General features: G+C 37.6%; 4 protein-coding genes across 6 annotated transcripts; 2 read left to right on the top strand and 2 right to left on the bottom strand.

Annotated features, from left to right (window-relative positions):
* Positions 1-74: 74 nt before the first annotated feature.
* Positions 75-3,834, top strand: chmp2a (charged multivesicular body protein 2A). Its single transcript, XM_026915228.3, has 6 exons — positions 75-234; positions 979-1,146; positions 1,243-1,422; positions 2,575-2,705; positions 2,799-2,860; positions 2,957-3,834. Exons 2-6 carry the CDS (start codon positions 979-981, stop codon positions 3,076-3,078), a joined length of 663 nt encoding a protein of 220 aa, XP_026771029.1. The 5' UTR covers positions 75-234; the 3' UTR covers positions 3,079-3,834.
* Positions 3,835-4,266: 432 nt separating this feature from the next.
* On the bottom strand, positions 4,267-8,462 carry msl1b (MSL complex subunit 1b). The gene is made up of 8 exons (XM_034309372.2): positions 7,136-8,462; positions 6,780-6,973; positions 6,377-6,684; positions 6,220-6,284; positions 6,022-6,089; positions 5,755-5,882; positions 5,548-5,620; positions 4,267-5,438 (listed from the first exon to the last, which is right to left on the bottom strand). The coding sequence occupies exons 1-8, from the start codon at positions 7,781-7,783 to the stop codon at positions 5,348-5,350; spliced, it is 1,575 nt and encodes a 524-aa protein (XP_034165263.2). The 5' UTR covers positions 7,784-8,462; the 3' UTR covers positions 4,267-5,347.
* A 2,790-nt stretch (positions 8,463-11,252) lies between these two features.
* Positions 11,253-14,653, top strand: snf8 (SNF8 subunit of ESCRT-II). The gene is made up of 8 exons (XM_026915392.3): positions 11,253-11,653; positions 11,767-11,817; positions 11,954-12,092; positions 12,212-12,316; positions 12,471-12,543; positions 12,917-13,058; positions 13,145-13,219; positions 13,309-14,653. The coding sequence occupies exons 1-8, from the start codon at positions 11,600-11,602 to the stop codon at positions 13,444-13,446; spliced, it is 777 nt and encodes a 258-aa protein (XP_026771193.1). The 5' UTR covers positions 11,253-11,599; the 3' UTR covers positions 13,447-14,653.
* Positions 14,291-20,173, bottom strand: calcoco2 (calcium binding and coiled-coil domain 2). 3 transcript variants are annotated; one of them, XM_026915390.3, is made up of 14 exons: positions 20,037-20,173; positions 19,411-19,584; positions 18,222-18,324; positions 17,733-17,881; positions 17,357-17,482; positions 17,138-17,275; positions 16,938-17,053; positions 16,755-16,824; positions 16,498-16,653; positions 16,197-16,367; positions 15,942-16,037; positions 15,646-15,826; positions 15,489-15,514; positions 14,291-15,367 (listed from the first exon to the last, which is right to left on the bottom strand). In XM_026915390.3, exons 2-14 carry the CDS (start codon positions 19,576-19,578, stop codon positions 15,206-15,208), a joined length of 1,662 nt encoding a protein of 553 aa, XP_026771191.2. In that variant the 5' UTR covers positions 19,579-19,584; positions 20,037-20,173; the 3' UTR covers positions 14,291-15,205. The 3 variants fall into 3 exon arrangements, with proteins under 3 accessions (XP_026771191.2, XP_053094850.1, XP_026771192.2); XM_053238875.1 differs by having other exon boundaries at positions 19,411-19,612; positions 20,037-20,105; XM_026915391.3 differs by having other exon boundaries at positions 16,197-16,361; positions 19,411-19,612; positions 20,037-20,105.
* Positions 20,174-20,191: the final 18 nt, after the last annotated feature.

The raw sequence follows: 20,191 nt of genomic DNA, 5'->3' as shown, positions 1-20,191 counted from the left end.
GTAGTAATTTATTTTGTTATGCAAGTTTACAACATCGCTAAAACAATAGGGAGGTTTAAATCACCCTACGCACATCCGATGACGTAATGGGAACCGACTAGATGCGGAAGTAAAAGAAGGAAAACAAACGAGCCATTACCCTCAGTTTAGGGACAGTGAGAGAAACCGGCCTCTGGTTCGACAAGTTAAGTATCAGTCTGCTGGACATTACGACCGAAAACAACAGCAGTAAAGGTAAACTCTAAAGTAATATATTTTTCGAAGTCGTTAATTTCTATGCCAAGTTAATGTCTCATTTACCGTTAGCTACTTCGCTAGCAATTTGCTGGCTAGTTCTATTTCTGCCAGCTATCTGACCTAACTGGTAAGACTGGGCATGTGTTTATAATATTTATAAGTCTTTTACATGGCGATAAAACATTTGTATAAACCATACATTTAAAAATATGAATGCCACATTCATTCAGAAAGTATTTATCGAGTTAATGTTAGCTGGTTATGTAAATATCCGCTAATTAGCAATTGTTCCAGTAATTATATTGAACTCTGTTCAGTAGTGTGAGACGGTCGATAGGCAATAAAATGAGAACGCTCATTTTGATTTACTGTTTAAACCACCCTTAGAGCCCGACATGTCATGAAATTATTCTGTGGTCTGTAAATCTGATTTAGAAAAACCACACTTAGTTGTTTTTATCTAATTAATACTACCCACGAGCGCATACACGGTATTGTAATTTGCGCGCATTAAGGTGTGCTTTGTTTAAAAAAAAAAAAAAAAAAATTACGTCAGAACAAGATCTAATCTGAGTCACTCTTTAGGCTGGGTTCTCATGTGATTGCCTGGAATACCTTTGGCATGCTCTTCATAAGTGATTGATATTTGTCTTCATTTAAATCCAATTTTGGAAATATAATTTAATTGGTTGTTAGTACTGAATGATAAGTTAGACATATGTTATTTTGGTTCATTATTAGATGGAGTTCTTATTTGGGCGGAGAAAGACCCCAGAGGAGATGCTAAGACAGAACCAAAGAGCACTGAACAGAGCCATGAGAGAGCTAGACAGAGAGCGCCAGAGGATGGAGCAGCAGGAAAAGAAAATCATAGCTGATATTAAGAAAATGGCAAAACAGGGACAGATGGTAATGTCACATTAATTTAATCACATTTACACACTGTCATAATTACTAACCATGATATATATCAGTATATATATTCATACATCTTCATTGTTCCAGGATGCTGTTAAGATCATGGCTAAGGACTTGGTTCGCACCAGGAGATACGTAAAGAAGTTCATTATGATGAGAGCCAATATCCAAGCAGTCAGTCTTAAAATCCAAACGCTCAAGTCAAACAACAGTATGGCACAGGCCATGAAGGGAGTCACCAAAGCCATGGCTACAATGAACAGACAGGTTAGAAACCTCCAATGAACAAATTCATAATTTCTCTCTTCTAAAGTGTGGAGGTATATTTAGATTTCCATACTTGGATCATCCATATTTGGAAGCTACCTTGGATGGAGAAAACCAGCACAGAATTGGAGGCCTGATGCTGGAATACCAAACTATGAAACATGCACAGATTTTGTATAATTTTTTTATGTCCACTATGTAAAGCAGAATTTTGAAGTTTCAAGTAATACATATTAAATGCCAAACACACATAGTGGTTTTTAGACAGAGGAATTAAAAACACAAAATGCCAGATGGTGTATTATGTTTAACAGTATAACACTGTATGACATGATGTATATTTTGTTTATAACCTGATATGACCGTAAGGTAATGTTAAATTACACATTGTCCATATGTTTGCTGTTATTTCAACACATTTTCATCAAAACCAAACTCACCATCACTAATACACCAGGGGCCTGTCTCACGAATCAGGATTTATTGGTTAGCTAGCTATCTGAGCTTAGTTTGAAATCTTAGATCAAACCCTGGATTTCCTGCCTTACAGCAAAGGTTTTACTTTACTGCATTACATCACCATGGTAACGTATGCTGCACATGCTGAAAGGCACTTGGACCAATCAGCCATCAGAAAAATGACGCTTATTGTTTGACGTAGGCAAGACTTCTGCCGTGAGATATGAATGTGTTTAGGAGCATAAATAGTAGAAAGGTCACTTCAGAGAGTTTATTTAGAGATCATGAAAGTTTCTACGATTTCTCTGATTTATATCAGACATGAGGAATTTCTTATCTTTTCTTTACCGGCTTTTATGGCGTGATGTTGATTCCAGTTGTTCACAGTTACTATAGCTAAAGTTCTAACTAAGGTTAACCCTTGTACACTTATGAGGTAGATCCCAATCATCCCTGACCACCCAGCTGGCAGAACTAACATTTTTTAAAGGGAAAAAAAAAAAATTCTCTTCACTGGAATCATGAGAAAAGTTAATTGCGCCTGCATATGTTAGGTTTTGTTAGGTGGATACTTGGTCAAAAACCCAGGCTATGTTAAACCTGCTTTGTGAGACAGGCTCTAATTTGCAAAATAAAGTACTGTGGCTAATATTTAAAGAATTTACTAAAATCACTGAAACCTCTTTTCCACAGTTAAAGTTGCCACAAATTCAGAAGATCATGATGGAGTTTGAGCGTCAAAGTGAAATTATGGACATGAAGGAAGAAATGATGAATGATGCAATTGATGATGCAATGGGAGATGAGGATGATGAAGAGGAAAGGTAGGATCATGTATTTTAGAAGTATTTTAGACTGAACTATAAATCTGCACACACGAAATTGCTATATTGCACTTATTTTATTGTGCTTTTTAGTGACGCTGTGGTTTCCCAAGTGCTGGATGAGTTGGGTCTGAATCTTTCAGATGAACTTTCAAGTATGTAAAATAAACACTAACCGTATATCATTATTATATACATATCCTTATGTCAGTTATTATCAGGGATTTGAACTTCTGCCTGTTTTCACACAGACCTGCCATCTACTGGGGGAAGTCTTTCAGTTGCTGCTGGGAAGAAAGCTGAGCCACAGCCAGCTTTGGCAGATGCAGATGCTGACCTGGAGGAAAGACTAAATAACCTCAGAAGAGACTGAGGGAGACACAACGTTAGGTTAAGGCTTTAGGGTGGAAATGTGCATAAAGTTTTCTAACAGCTTACTATAGTGTTCAGAGATTAAATAAGAGGACAGATGGACACTGCAGTATTTGAATGCAGTGTCTGTTTTTTTTTTTTTTTTCCTCTTTGCTTTAGGCATTCTTACGTGAATGCTTGTATTCATTTTTTTCTACTGTAAATGTGCTGTATGTTGTTCTTCTACCAAATAAGTGCTCAAAACAAAGATTTTGATCCTTAAACAGTTTTCAGCACCTTGCTGGAACTAGCTGAGGTATAAACACTAAGCAGTACTTTAACGGAAAAAATATATATATATACAATCGGCTGTTTAGTTAGTGAAATAAATATTAATAAAGCTGTCATTTTATATATGCCACTTCACAGTAATACCATTGTAGTCTTATTACAGAACTGTAATTCTTGAAAGCGTGGTGGTTTTTACATTAATCCAAACCTTTGATCTGGTTCTAGTCACGATCAGAAAATCCTTTTGGTACATTTTCCTAAATGTTTCACACAGCAGTATGTGATGGGCCATTGGGTTTTACATATCTCAAATGATCATTCTTAATTTCTCTAAAAAAAAAAAAATTAAATTTACTTCTGATAAAAGACAAACAAATCTTAGACAAATAAATATGATTATTGGTGTACTTTAGTAATGTATGTATCTACAAGTAAATGGGTATGCTTTGCCTTGTTTTTCTTTCTTAATAAATATTTTTCACATTTATCAGTGACTGATCAAACCTGACATTTAGATTGTATACTGAAAGCAAATCAATCACTGAATGTTACACTCCACTATAAAGAGGTTGAAAATGTTATGGCAAAGGCATTTTAAAATAAACCCAGCTAATGATGCACTGATAGGGACATATGGCCATCGCTACACTGAAAGTCATAGTTTCTAAAATGTGAAAGTGGTACTTGCTAATTTCAACATTTTTAAACCTGTCTGACTAAATCTGACTGCTAACCAAAACTTTTTTTTTTTCCTGTCATTTCACAGTAGTAGTACACACAGTAGTGGCTGCAAATTTAAACACTGAACATAAGGAATACTGAATTGGTCCAAAAATGTTTCGGGATACATTCATGAAATGAGCAGAAATGACAGAAACCTCTGCTTTCCAAAATTTAGACACTGAAAGAAAGACAAATACAAAATTAATGGTCTTTGTATTTTTTTTGCAAAACAATTTGCTTCAGTGAACTACACTGAACTTACAACACTCAAACATTAAATAATAAAAAAAATAACATTTTTGCTTATATACAACCTACAAGTGTAATGGGGCCTGACAAAATCTTACAGTTTTATAAGAAAAAAAAAAAGTGTGATGGTGAAATAAATTCATGCCAATCTAAAAACAATCTGGCTACTACAGAAAGTGAGACACGGTTTTAGATTTTGCTTAAGTCCTGCTGTATGAGGCACACATGTCCTTCAAATTATAGGTTCAGATGGATTCAGTCAGCCGAATGACCAGCTACTTGATAAGAAAACATTAATAAATGCAAGTTAATTCAAGGCGTGCTGAGTAACTTTAGAAATCTAGAGACCTTCAGTATAAGCTCACAAACAAGAACTACTCTGAAAATATTTGCTACAAGACAAAAGCACACACTTGTTATTTAACTTAGAATTTTTGATGGTTAAAGTTTTTTTTAATGGAATAGAAATTCAGTACAATTTGTCAATAGACAATCATGCATTCTAAAATTTCAATTCAGATTTTGAGGATTTTGGGCTTTCGTATTCTCACTGTATGTTTTGATTTGCACTCGCCTTTATTCTTTCACGGTGCATGTATATAGAAGGTGTACATTTTAGCACTGTGTGTTATTCAAAAGTCCATTGTGTGCAGAATATGACTCGTTTGAGGTGTTACATGCAAAGTATGCATCAGATGCAAAATATCCACAAGGTGAAAGCTTTGCTTGAAGCAATGCCCCATAATACCATTTATATAAAAATAGACCAGGACCATAACTATTTTATACAGAGCTCAATCGAGACTAAACACAATATGTGTTTAAAAAAGAAATTACAGGGCATTCTAACAATGGGTTTGTCCTAAAGAGTAGTAACATAAATAGATCTGCAATACAGCCATTTTCTCATACTGTCACATGGCATTTTATTGCAGATTAACTGTAAACCCACACAAATCTATGAAGTTGATCAAGTATCCTGCAGCGTTCAACATTCAGCTTGTGCACTCAACTTGTGCAAGGTTGCCTTATTTCCGACAGGTCCTATGAGGAGTTTGTTTTTTCTGATTTTCTATACGGCAGCGACTTCTTTCATCAAGCCATGGCAGCTCAAAGTTCCTACGGGAGTGGGAGTGGGGTGGGGGGAGAGGGAAAAAATTATCCATCCAAATGACTCAGACTGTAAGAACAAAGTTCTGTAACTGCCAACAGAACTTGAGGTACTTACTGTGGAGTCAGCTTGGGTAAAGGCCGGCCAAAGGCCACAACTGGCAGAAAAGGTGTTACAACAACTGACTCCACTGTAGGGGAAAAAATTTGTTTAAAATATTTGCTATCATTGTGAAAAAGTAAAATGTTTTGTTGTGAACACATGCCAAATGAAAACATGCTAGCCTGCATATTAGAATGCTTCAAACTAAAGCACAGAACATACCATCATCAGCATCAGGGTAAAATGAGGAAACCTCTGGCTCACTCTCCTGAATATTTAGTTTTCTTTTTTCCATGCGCTGCTGCAACCGTTGAAGCATACGCTGCTCCCGTATCCTCTGAATGTCCCATCTGATGTGAGAAGGAGAATCCGGTCATTGCAGAGAATGAACATTTAAAAGACAAGTGAGACTACTCAGGATCCTATAAATAAGTACATAAATTAATAAATATATACATTAATTCATACATACTGTACATCTACCCTTACCTTTTCCTTCTCTTCTCATCCAGCTCGAGCTTTGAGTGGCGTTTCAGAAACACCCCATCCTCAAGATTCTGTAGTTAATTGACAAATAACAGATAATTGAGAGATATGTGATTAGGAATTATGATCTGACATGAGTGGTACACACTGTAATGGCAAAACAATGGGGGGAAAAAATACCAAAGTAAGACATTGTCATACCTCTGAAATATCTAAAGCATCTTCTTCCCTCAAAGGCTCAATGCTGTTTTCCCGCCAGGATGGAACTGTGAAAAAGGTTTAAGCATACATACTGTTTAATGACACCAACCAATTTGTCCAGACATGTAAAGGAAATTGCTGCATCTGAAGCACTTACTGGCAACATCATCCTCTTTCTTGGGGGACGCCTCACAAAGGGGAGAGACAGGAGGTTGGTGCCAGCAGCACAGGTACATTTCTGTTGTCGTCATGTATGGAAAGTCCTCATTTTCACAGCTCTCTTCTGCATCTGCTGTTGTTTCTGTCGGGCCTGATGACCTCCCGGGTGCTGTCTTCTCAGGGGTCTCTTTGTTTCGCAGCTCCCTCTGACATGGTGAGGTTGGACCAGTGTCAGACTTCTGGGGGGTTAACCTAGAAGACTTGCCCTGTGACCTCTGTATTTTGGAATCCAGGAAGCCACATTTCCTAAATAGGAAATACATGCAAATTAGACATTAAACAAGAAAGTGAAACATGACAGGACTTACACGAGGCGCAGCTATTTATTTATTTATACATACCTCTTTTGCGCTTTGCTGCTTCGACTAAAGGGGGTCTTAGGTGTGGGGGTATGAGGGCTGTCTCCTACATCGGAATCCCAGAAGTCATCAGTGTCTGGGACCCATCTCTCTAAGGGTTGAAAGAGACGCTTATCACGTGGTTCCTTACTCATCAACTGTAAACGCCGTTCCATCCGTTCAATCCGTGCAAGCAGCTGTATGAAACAGTTGCATACAAAAAAAAAAAAAAAAAGTCATGTTAATGAAATGGTCACGCCATAAGCTCATTACTTGACTAGCTGGACTCTTAGATTAAAGTTCTAACTTTCAGAGCCCAGGGTATTATCAAGAATACATGAGCTAAAAACACCACATACCGTGTCTCTGTCCGCTTTTAACTCATCTATCTCCTTGTCCTTAGACTGCAGCTGCTGCTGCTGTTGCTCGATCAGGTCCAGCTGAAGCAAGAGTAGCTGATGAAGACAGTTGGCTTGTGAATTGGGATGGCTGGAGGTCTTCCTCATGTTGTTTCGTTTGCCTTCTGTGTGTTCTTGAGATGCCACTGTGTGAGCCCCCATAGTTTCAAACCCCTTTGTGCTGTCCTCACCACCAGAATCTCTGGAATTGTGGGAATTCATTGAAACAAATTCTGCTTTATTATCAGTAGCACTGGTTTGTCCAAGTGGAGTTTTGCTTTTAACAGGGGTTCCTTCGCCCCCCATTGGTTTGGTTTGAGACGCTGATTTGTCGGTGCTCTCAGAGCTGGTCCCAGAAGCACCAGCTTTGTTTTGTCCCACCGGCAATAAAGGCCGAGCAGCTTTCCCACCCAGATCCTTGGCCAGGTTTCTTGATTTAACAAAACGCTGCCCCGCGTCCTTGAGGGTGATACCAACAGAGTCATGCGTTTCTGTCAGTAAGGTGTGGGAATTTCTTGAGACACCAATAGTGTGTCCTTTTGACAAGTAAAAACTCTTCGATTCGGAGCGCAATCCCACGTTTGAGATGGACTCAGTCCGCATATTCATGACGAAAACAAGCTACAGAATAAACCATAGCTCCAAAGGCTAAACAACTTAAAATCTCTTTATCTTACCAATCAGTCAGCCGTAACCTTAGCAAAATGACGCGCTGTAAAATACAAATAATGAACGTCACACCTAAACCTCCCAGAAAACAACGTTGCAAATCCGTCATGATGCTGTTGAACACAGCCCTGCAGGCTTGCTAATTAGCTTAGTTGCTAAACAGCCAACAGCTTCCTATCATGCATAAACAATCACTACAGGACTAACATACTTCGACAATAAACCGAGACGAGCAAAATGTTCTGCTTCAGAAGCAATTCAGCACTTCCCTAACTGCCACTCGCCTCCATTTTGAACCGCAATACTGGACAACTAGCTGCTGTGCTGCTAAATTGCTAACTAGCTAACAGCTAGCAAACCGAAGAGAGTGGAAAACAATAACAATCACTTCCAACATGTTGTGGGTTAATACCCACTGAATTTAGTGCGCCTATGAAACGTTAGTGTTGAACTGTCACGGTTTATTCCACTTCCGTTCCTCGTTGGCGGAGAAAAATAATGTTTAAAATGATGGCATACTTTACTTTTACTACTATCCCCCATTTTCTGGCGTGATCCTGAGCACCATGTTGTTCATACGTTCAATTTAAAAACCAAACACTGCGCATGCGCACAGCCGAGGCGTGTTTACAACAGTTAGCAGGAGGAGTTTAGCAGCTTGTTTGGGAGAAAGTGCTGGTGCGGCTGCTAGCCAACGCGGAAAAATCTCCCTCATATTAAGGGACAACACTAAATGAAGTGTTAGAGTGTACATACTGGGTGTTGACTGGGCTATATAACTAAAATAATACATGAACTCTGTTTTCTTTTACGAGATCCCAAAAGATTCACATAAGACCCACATGTTTTAGATATAAATGTCTTTAAAAAATAATGTTTCCACAAAATGGGATCCTTCCATCAGCTTCCATCAGCTAGGGCATTTGTTCTATGGCTTGTGGCTATGTGCAGACAGAACAGCCCATCCTCCTTTTACACAGCAGCATTTCCTTTGTTATAACTGAATGACTTGTTTTATTTGTATTAATTTATGGGTTTGTGTTTCTATAATAAAAAAGTGAATGAGGATGTGTTTTTTGATATATCCATATATAAAAGTACAGTAATCCGTACAAATTATACGAGTTGAAGTCGATCAAGTTGAGGGTTACATTATGTAGTTTTCTTATGCATAAATTTGCACACACTCAGGAGCACAAGTAGGGTATGAACTTTTTCCAAATTTAAGGGATTTTTCATGAATACCACATTTCTTGTGTAAATACTCATACGAATGCTGTGTTAAATCTGTTCATATCCAGCTTGATAAATGAGGCCCATTTTCAGCTTGCTAATTTAACTGAAAAAAAAATGTATTTTAACTTCAGTCATTAACCAAAGAAGTTCTATTTTGAAATAAATGCATTATGGGCTTTACGTCACATGAACAGTTTAATGACCATTTCACCTTTAGTAATGTTAGACTAAGTGATCATTTCCTACAACACAAAGTATATAGACTTCCATTTACAGTTCAGCTTTTTATGTGTATAATCAGTAAACACAGTAAAGACATGTGAGAAACAAGCTTATCACTATTTACACTTTCACATTTCTCACATAATTAATTGCTTTAATGATGTGGAACTAAGTTATTTTTCCAGAGGTTATAGCATTTGGAATGTATAAAAGGCTACTGCAGTTCATTGTAAAGCAGTCGACTATTTTATTCCATCATTGCTACAGCACCAGAGCTGCGTAAGGTAGGCCTTAACATATCTTCCTTCAGCAAACAGATACACCATTTGATTTTTACAGAATAAGCATGAATTAAAAGTATGCTATCATTAGTCTACATATGTAAATGCCTAATGTTGATCTGGTTGTCAGTCTGTGTTAGATGAAGATGAAGATCGAACTGATTGCACTGATTTTCCTGTGCTTGGGTGGTATGCTGGCAGTCAGCGCACGATCGGTTGATGACAGGCAAGACAGAAATATTCTTTTTTTTTTTTTTTTCTCAGATAAAAGGTTTCTGACTAAAATATCACATAATATGCAAATAAGTAGTCAACAAAGAAATACAGAAATTGTATTATTTATGTGCCACAAATAGTTCGGCAGATGATGACCAAATCCTGGTGCGCCGCTATGCTGAATCCACTCTTGCAAGTGATATCAGTAAAATTATGGACTCCTTGGTGCAGAAGAACTTTGTAAACTATCTGCTAAATCAGAGAGAGAAAAGGAGCGAGTATGTATGAGGATATTTATCATGCTCTAGTTTTGTCGTAGCTTTACTCTGGCAGTGTTTGATATATAAAATTATGGCAATATTGATTATCTTTTCTGAAGGCCAACTGTGATGCCTGAGGATTCAGAGATTAATTTCTGCAAAGATTTTCTAAAGAAGGAGTTTGCTATGTGGCTTCACAGCAAAGGCGAGGGATCCAATTAAGTTTCTTCCTGACAACAAAGTAAGTACAAAAATATTATCACCAATATGATTAAATTAATTTTTTTTTTTTTTTTAACCAAAAGTTTAAATAAAATACATTAAAATAAACCTTGGCTGTTCTGTCCAGCAGGAGTGTTCAGTAGGACATGTTGCTGACAGACCAATGGAGAGCAGACTGAATCCAGTTCAATTTCAAGCAAATCAATTCCTTGTCATGCCTTTAAATATTTCGAATTGGCTCATGCTTTAAAGTATGTATGATTTCCACAATTTCAATAAAAGCACATTTTGGAATCAAAACCTATTTTGTCTTAAATTGTAACCTAGAAAATATTAATGGACACTTTGTACTTTTAACATGCTGATATGTTACTAAGGAGCTCTCTAGATGAAAAGCCAAATAAATATCATCACAGCGCAAAGCTCTATCCAGCTGTGGCTTCTTTGGGAACTATTTTCGTTGACGGAGCAAAACACACAAAAATATTTGCACATATTTGGTCATATATTTGTTCACAGAAACCTTTTACCAAGAAAACAGAACTACCAAGAAAACGGAAAGCGCGACCGAGACTCCTTCCATAAATGTTAAATAAACAAAAAGGTCACCAAATCAACGATAATACGTTTAACTTTGTTAAACAACAACACGTTTTTTAAATCCGTTTTTCATTAGTAGCTGTAGATCGTGTGGAGCGTCGGCTGTACACCTCCCTACGAGCTGTTACCATAGAAACCAATAACGCACTGGAATGAGCGCATTAATATTAACCTGCCGTTCCTGTTACAGCTGGAACTACTTTCGGAACCGTGCTGTTATACGAGAATAATGCTCACCTTCTGTCTAATCAGACTGGAGATTTCAACCCGCTGTGATATAACGCTTAAATAAAATATACTTATAAAAAAAAGGAACTTCTCAGACAGAAGAATCATGACTTGATTGCACAGCAGGCCTGTAGGTGGCGGTATGAAGATGGTGGTTGTTTGGTATCCGTCATTAGTCCTAGAAGAAGAGTCAATTCTTCTTCCTTTATCGTCTACTTCCTGAAGAGAGTAATAAACTGAATAGTAAAATATAACAACATAGAGGAAGAGTGTTTTTTCTTACGTGAAGATGACCCGGTAATGCTACATTTAGGGAAAAGTGGATGTTTTCCCTTTTTTACTGCATGTTGTCCGCAGGCTGGTTGCTAATCCCAGCTAGCTAGCTAAGAGAGAGACACACCTGCAGACTCCGAGTCTGTTTATTCAGATATCTGACAGCTAAACCGAAATCAACAGCGAGCTGTAAAATAGTTCCACAACAATCCAGCAACATGCACAGAAGAGGAGTTGGAGCAGGGGCTATCGCCAAGAAGAAACTTGCAGAGGTAAGTTATAGGACAGATTTAAGCGATTTATTACATTTTTGTGTCTACATGATGAAATGAGATCATATGGGATTTATTTTGGGATTTGATGCACTATGCATCTGTTGTTGTAGGCCAAATACAAAGAGAGAGGTACAGTCTTAGCTGAAGATCAGATTGTACAGGTAAGGACTTGGCGATGCCTTCTATCTATCTATCTATCTATCTATCTATTTACAGTCAAGTACAGAAGTACTGTGTGTGTCAGTAGGTTGTATATTGGACCCCACTATGTATTCTGACCTTCTCCCTCCTCTGTAGATGTCTAAGCAGTTAGAAACATTCAAAACACATTTAGAAGAGTTCGCCAGCAAACACAAGCAAGAGATCCGAAAGAATTCACAATTCAGAGTGCAGTTTCAAGAAATGTGTGCCACAATAGGAGTGGATCCACTGGCATGTAAGTAACACTAATGATCTTCTCCATGCTGTTACATAAACAAGAGATACAGTACATCCCTCTATTCAACATGCTGACTCTTTCCGTTTTTCTGTCCTTATGTATGTCATAAAAAACAGCTGGTAAAGGATTTTGGTCTGAGATGCTCGGAGTTGGAGACTTCTATTATGAGCTTGGTGTACAGATAATTGAAGTCTGTCTAGCTCTAAAGCACAGAAATGGCGGTGAGTTCAACCTGGATTTATGAAGTCCCTGTTATCTTTAAGGACATATTGGATTTGTATTCTTTTGAAAGCAATTTCCAATATGGTTTCTTTCTTTACTGAGAAATGAACAAAGTATATGCCTTTTCGGTAACATTAAATTGTCTTTTAATAGGACTAATTACATTAGATGAACTTCATCAGCGTGTATTAAAAGGAAGAGGGAAGTTTGCTCAAGACGTGAGTCAGTGAGTAATTTTGCTTTGCTTTCCCTACACTACAACATGCCTATCAATAACAGATTGGTGATTTCACTTCTCTAAGACCTTGGATTTAACTCGCCAATCAATCAGTTGGTGTGTTAGAGCAAGGAAATTGCCAGACTTTGCTAGGCTCCAACTTTGGACTCCAAGATTGGAGTTGGCCACCAGAGTAAATATCCAGTACCAAGTGTGCAAACAAACTGCTGGTCATTTTCTAAAATACACTATTTACTTATTGCAGCTAGCTTGGCATGTGGCTTAAACTGAGAGAGTAGAGAACAAATATAAAAGTATTTTTACAGCTTTGTTTTTAATTTATGTGCAAATTTCAACTGTGCCAACTCATTTTTATCACCAGAGATGACTTAGTACGAGCCATCAAAAAGCTTAAGGCAATGGGAAATGGCTTTGGGATGATTCCTGTTGGAGGCTCCTATTTAGTCCAGTCAGTTCCAGCTGAGCTCAATATGGATCACACTGTTGTTCTTCAGCTGGCTGAGGTAATCAGTGTTGAAACCAAAGATAATCGCTAATCGTTCCTACTCAGCTTTGCTGATTTATACAAAAAATATTTATACGTTTGCAGAAAAAGGGTTATGTGACAGTAAGCGAGATCAAGGACAGCCTGAAGTGGGAGAAAGAACGGGCTTGCCATGTACTTGTAAGTATTCCAGAAGCAGACCTAATGTTTAGGTGAGACTAGAGACTTTAGGCACATACTGAAGGTATGATATGTGTTTTTGTTTTCAGGACCACCTGCTGAAAGAAGGGCTGGCATGGTTGGATACCCAGGCTGCAGGAGAACCACAATATTGGCTGCCCGCCCTCTTCTCTGAACTTTCTTCTCGTGATGTCACGCCTGAGGAAGCGAATCAGATGACACCATGACGAGAAAAATGTCTTGCTACACACTAAGAATTTGGTGGAAGTAAAGCTTTTGACTAAGTTGAATACTGTAATTGGAAGAACTGAAATCATGTTGGACGCTTCTTTCATACATGCATGTGAAATTCAAGTGAAAGAATAGTTATCCTAATAAAAGCATTTATTTTCTGTAACAATATTATAGTAAGTTTTTATCCCAGGCCTCAAGCATATCTCCAGACAAATGCACTACTTGCCTACATATCTCTAGACACATGCAGTCATAACCTCACTACATATCTCCAGATAAGTAGCACTCTTATGTCTTAGCTATAGGATAACTGTATCACGCTATTTCCACTAAGTGTCCATGCTCTAAGATACATCATTAAACTCATAATGGCACTGGAGAGTAGGACATTCTTTAAAACTATAAACTTAAATAACTAAAGGAAAAGCTACAAGAGAACCGTATTTAATTACAATGAGTGACTTGCTAGTATTTTCTGCACTATTACTCGAGTAGCCTTTTTAAATCATGATCTCCAGGTTGATTTTTTAACATTTTTCATTTTCTGCTTTTTGGTTTCACTGTTGAATACCTTTTCTGATAATAGTCCCTTCTTTATGAAATTACTGAAATTATGAACTGGCTTGATTTGCTGACTTTAAAGATGTTAGAGACTTTTTTTTTTTTTTTTTTTTTTTAGAAGTAATTACTATAGATTTTACCAATCTATGATTAATTATGATATCACCTGACTAGAGTTGCTTTTTGTAAATATTTTTCTAGAATATTAAGGTCTATTTCTAAACAACTTCAGTATTTTCATTTGTCACTGATGTGTGTGTTTGAAAAGGACTGAAACATGATAAAGACATTTATTATGACAACTCCAAAATCACAGGTTTGATCACAGATGTTCCACAGTTACAGGTAAAATGTAGAACCCTAATGGTCCTAGATTAATCTAGAATATTTAAAGTTTCTGTTTAGAACCCTACAAGTGTGCTTCCCTATGAGATAAGGTTTTAGGTAGAACCATTAACCAGGGGTGTAGGAATACTGGGCCCCCCTGAAACAATACTGTCCTGGGCCTGAAACCTTGTTTAATTTCATATTGTGTTGTGTGAACATTAAATTTGTATTTTTGGGCCCAAACTCTGTAAATCTGGCTTCCCAGAAATGGAATAAAACTTGTCAATTGTTTGTACAGATTTATACCAAAAATATTGTTTGTGATGGTTTAGTTTTTGAGGTATTAAAGTAATATATATTAATGTAAGTGAGTGGCTGAGAGGGGTGTCACAATGTGTTAAATATGTAGATCGGACAGCCTATTTTTGTACAGCACAAATCAGTAAATTTTTTGGTTTGGTTAAATGAGTTAAATGCTGTGACACATTGGCCATAGAGTTATACTGAAATATCATTGTTAGAAAGCTCTCATAATCCAAGCCAGCTTTTATGGAACAAAAGTTTATTTTTTAATGGCATGCCAACTCGAGTAAGGTCTCTAGGTCTGTGTGCCACTAGAACTATTACCACCCTTTCACCCCACTAGCAAAAGCCCTGCCCCAAACTATCCAAGAACCTTGTAGGAAACCTTTTTTTCTAAGAGTATATTTTCTACATTTTATACCATGTACAGGTTTGAAAGACAAAAGATAAATATTACAGTAATATTTTCAAGTAGTCAGAAATGTTTAGAAGTACTAAATCTTTTATAGTGCAATGTCTTTGGGTTATTCATGCAGATATAAGAGAATATAGGTGGTATATCTATTCCTCATGGCTGTAGACATGGTCTTCAAACTCCTGCTGTCCACAGTCATCACAGATGAGGGTGCAGAAAGGGCACACCTTGTGAGACTGCTCGTGTATCACCAGTTCATCTTCAGTGATATCAGGAAAGCTCTCTTGGCAATGACGGCACACCTTTGCCTATTTATAAAGCAGTGTTTAGAAAATACTTTTAATGTTCATTTCTATGCAAATTTAATGGATTGCTAAGAAATAATCTGAAAGAATGTACAATGTATGTACTTGGGTGTATATACACTACCTTGTTTCCTGCATTATCAGGATTTCCTAAAAAATGAGGAAATACATTTTTCAAGAAAAAGTATACCTTTGTTCCTAAAATGTCAACTAACTGAGACCAAATATATTCTGTCAGCATGTCTGTATTTGATTTTTTTTTTTTAATTATAAAAACCCACCAAAAGGTCCACGGATGTCGTCATAGTAATGCGAGTCTGACTGTGGTTGCTGCTGGGTGTTGACAGGAGATGCAGGTACTGGACTGAGAGGGTTTTGTTGCTGCTGAGTGTTGCTCACATGTGCTCCTGAGGAGAGCTCATATATCATCATCTGTAACCTTTCTATATCACCTTTGAGTTTCTGGCAAACACAGATTTAAAAAAAAAAAAAAAAACCTGTTAGTAAAGACTCATGCTGTGCACACAACTACAGAGAGCATTGGTGGTTATTTTGATGTAACCCAACAGGAAATCACCTTGTTTTCCTCAGACAGCTTTTCTTTTTCTAGGCGTGCCACGTCTGCTATGTTTGCCTGTTCGCTGATTCTCCTACGAGCTTCAGCAAGCTCCATCTGAAATGACAAAACATGTTCCAGAGATTAGTGAAAGGTATGGGTCCAAAATGTACCTGAGCTTCCTGAGTACACAGTAACACCTAATGCATTTTCAAAACTTTTGATTAAAAAGAAGAGACTGATATTAAGTAATATTTAGGCAGTATTAATAAACACCTCTATCTGGCTTTCCTCAGTCACAGTTCTTTTCTCAAGCTGCATCTTAAGTTCTTTCAACTCTAGCTCTGCTTTATCTGCACGTTTGTTAGCCTCGCTGCTGTTCAGGATCTCTTTGCGAAGTGCCCCTCGGACTTCTGTAAGCTCATTGGTCAGGGTCAGAATCTGCATCTACATGGAGGTGAATTTCACAGGTTTCTTGTAAGCTGAGATTCATTTTTTTTTAACAAATACAGGCATAACTAATCAATACATATCGTATCAAAATATATAAAAAAATAAAAAAATAAATTTTCAATACCTTTGTGTCACTTTTGTCCCCCTCCGGAGGCCCTTGCTTGGACAAAGCTGCATGTAAGGCCTTATTCTCTTCCTGCAGTCTCTCCAGGTCCTGCTTCTGTGCCTCTTTTTCAGCATAGAACCTTTCTTTGTCTTTCTGAACACTTTGCATATCAACCTGAAGCAGGAGAGGAAAACCAATACAGGAAACAGTGCTATTTCGATGTGTCTTCTGTACCAAATCTTTTGATTTGTTGAGTAACCTTAATTTGTTCACACCTGTTGAAGTTGGAACTGATCTTGTAATCTGTTATAGTCCTGTTCTGCCTTTTTGGCCCTGGGCCTCAGCCTGCATGGATAGGGAACAAAAATTACTTTCCAAGAGACCTTTCAAAAATAATGTAACTGTTCATGGTCTTTACATGGTTCTGTATGGGGTGTGATGCCATAGTAAAGACTCACTCTGAAATCTCTGCATCCTTCTCCTTGACCTGTTGTTCGAGCTGGGCAATCTCTTGCTTCAGAAAGGAAATCTTCTGCAATGCTTTCTCATACTTCTCATGGTGAGGGGTCAGTGACTGCAGAAGAAGATAGTATGTTCTTAAAAGATGTCTTAATTTAAAATCAACATTTGTCATGACTGTAAGTGTATTTGCTGGCACCTCTTGCTCTGGTTTGGTTTCTGCCACAGTGTCAGAGAGAAAAGGCTGCTCTAGGGTATCCTGCGCCGGACTTTCAGGCTGCTCTTTTAGTGGGAATGTTTCACTTGTACGATTAGACTTCAGCTTATCAATGCACATCTAGAGGATATGAAACTTTTAGTGACAGCTTTGGTTTCAGTTGCAACATACACTGGTAAGAATAGAGAGTGCAGAACCAACCCTGAGGCGGTGAATCTCTCGCAGTCTTTCATCCAGCTCATTTTTTAAAATTGCTTTCCCTTCTTTTAATTGTTCCGTCTCAGTCAGTAAGGCCTCTTTTTCCTTTTCCATCTGCTCCACTTGCTCCTATACCCACAATCACACACTATTCTTAATGACTGCCAAGTGCTTTGTTTTCACACCTCAATAAGAATGTGAATTTCAATTCAAAAAGGAAGGCTGTAGGACCAGCAAAATGTGCAGTACTACATTTCAGTAACAATAGAGAAATGTAGAAATTAGAAGAAGATTTAGATATCTACACATACGTACATTTAAAAATACAGTACACAGAACAAGGTGCTGTCAGAAAAGAAGGTAGGTATAACATGTATACCTGTGTTGAAATCACTAAAAGGCTGCAGTCTGTGCTTGTTTCTGCTGGGTTTTGGAAGCAGAATGGTGTGCTCGCTCCTCGCACCTGACCATTGCTGTCCACATAGCAGAACTGATAAAACTCACCATCATCCTTAGGGAGGTAGCATTCTAAAGCAAAATACAAAAGCAAAAGGATCTTTGTTGTGAGTGCTCTAAGAATGACTCGCCGGACCTAAAGATTACAAATGCTTACATAACTAATATGCTGATAAAATGCTCATGTAACTATTTTGTTGTGCCCCACTCTGCCACTGGCTGTAAATCACTAAATGCTAAGGGCATAGCTGATAACAGGTTACTGAGCTGTTGCTGAGATACTCAAAAAAAAAAAAAAAAAAATCACAAAGCCTGAGTTTAGATCCCTGAATATGTTTAAAGGACACAGGATGACTGCCTGTACTTATACTTATCACAGATAAATCTCAACATTAAACTTCCACCCACTTACCCTTAAAGAAAATTTGCTGTTTAGGGGGCTCAAGTCCTTTACAGTCCAAACAAGGCTTTGTCCATTCATAGCAATGATATTTATGGGCTGAATCCCAGCCAACCTAGACACAGATAGCATAGATTATTGATATTAGCCAGTATGTTGTCTACCAACACTGCAATCCTAAAAGCAGAGGTGGAAAATAATTGAGTAATTGTACCTTGTTGATATACTTAAGTATTATTTCAGGGTATTTGTACTTTACATGAGTGTTATTGAAATTGAATACTTGTACAATTACATCTCTACATTTCCAAGAAAAAAACATGCTTTCTATCTCTTAGATTTTTATTTAGACTTTAAAAATAGTCATTACAAATCTTGAAGGTCTCTTCTTCTCTTATCTAGCCAGTGACTGTATACTATACATCTATCAAATGGACTCCTCCTCCTCCAAGTTCATCATGCCAATTCGTCATCTGCAGTGTATTTCTCATGCTACACAATAGCTAGCCGTGTGTGTCTGAAGATGGATAAGCCGCAAGATGTGTGGAACTTTAGGATGAGTGCCCTAGCCCTTCCTCAGTATGTTTCAACATGCTGGAGTAAGCAAAGACTGGTATAAAATGAGGTGTCTCCTTTTCCTCCCTAGAAAGCACTAGCTCCATCTAAGTTGAATATGTAACTAAGCCTATTTTTTTTCTTTTTTTTTTGCTAATGCCATATTACACTATCATTAATGTCAGTCGCTAAGAATACTGGCTAGGCAGGAAGTCAGAATCTATCTAATGCTAAGTATTAGTTATTTACATCATATTTTAGTTGTGTTTATTTCATTAGCAAACGACGATGTGTTAGACCAGCAAACAAACAGACAGTGAATAATGTTTTCAGCTAAAATGGCATAGTTGCTTCTAACTGTTTTAAATAAGTAGCAAAAGTTGGTTTTTACATGAAAACATGACATTACTTAATTTCAGTTAAAAACATTTACTTTTTAATACTTGAAGTAGGTTTTTGGCTGGATGCTTCCACTCTTAATTAAGAGCTTAACACATTATCTATACATTCACTTAAGTATAATTTTTCTGTACTTTTTTTGCACCCCTTCCTGAGAGTAATGAAAGCTTGGGCTGCTAGATTTACAGAGAATATAATCGAACATTTCTTTCAAGAAAGCATTAAGAAACTATAAAAGTGCGTCCACCTTGTATATGCCTATCCAGTCTTTAGGGTTGGGTATCAGGCCTCCTGTCAGCTTGTAACTGCAGGTCACATCAGAGTGGAGTGGATAGGAGCGAGGCACATCAATAAACACCACCTGAGAATAGATGGAGTCCACTCGCACCCCGTCCTCCTCTGCGCTCTCGCTCATTTTCAGCTTGGGGACAGAGACAGAACTGTACAGCCTGTCACGAGGCATACATTACATCTGTTTAACATCTATAAACACGTTTAACAGTCTACACTGCGTTTTTAGTAAAAGCCAGATAAGTCTAAAAACGAAACTTCGCAGCATGAACAAAGTTTCACTTTCACTTACCACGACACAGAAAGTCAAATGAAATCAAATGTCTTAGTTTGCCAAGAAGCCATTCTAAAGACTTCACTAATTACTAATCATCTTAAAACAGACCATTTTAAATATGCCTACTAGGGTTTTGGTTAAACTTTTAGAGTATATAAACACGACTTTGGTCTGTAATCAAACAGTTCAAATAACAGACATATCTCTAAAAAAAAAAGTAGTACTGCGATTAGTAGTGAATCATTTGTTTTATGCTTTTGTTGACAGAATCAGAAAAGTAAACTTCCACAAATAACCCCTGTTACCTGATCCGTGTGGCGACGCAGCTCTGGGCTTCCTGACTGATCGGTGTGTAGGAGTGTGTTTACCGAGGAAGCAATGCATTGTGGGAAATGGAGTTCTATGATACAACACCGTCACGCAAACTTTTTTTTTTTTTTTTAAATCCAAGTTCATTAAA

Source organism: Pangasianodon hypophthalmus, chromosome 12, assembly GCF_027358585.1.
Source record: "Pangasianodon hypophthalmus isolate fPanHyp1 chromosome 12, fPanHyp1.pri, whole genome shotgun sequence".
NCBI lineage: Eukaryota > Metazoa > Chordata > Actinopteri > Siluriformes > Pangasiidae > Pangasianodon > Pangasianodon hypophthalmus.
Note: the sequence above shows the minus strand (reverse complement) of the source record. Positions and strands in the feature narration are given on the sequence as shown.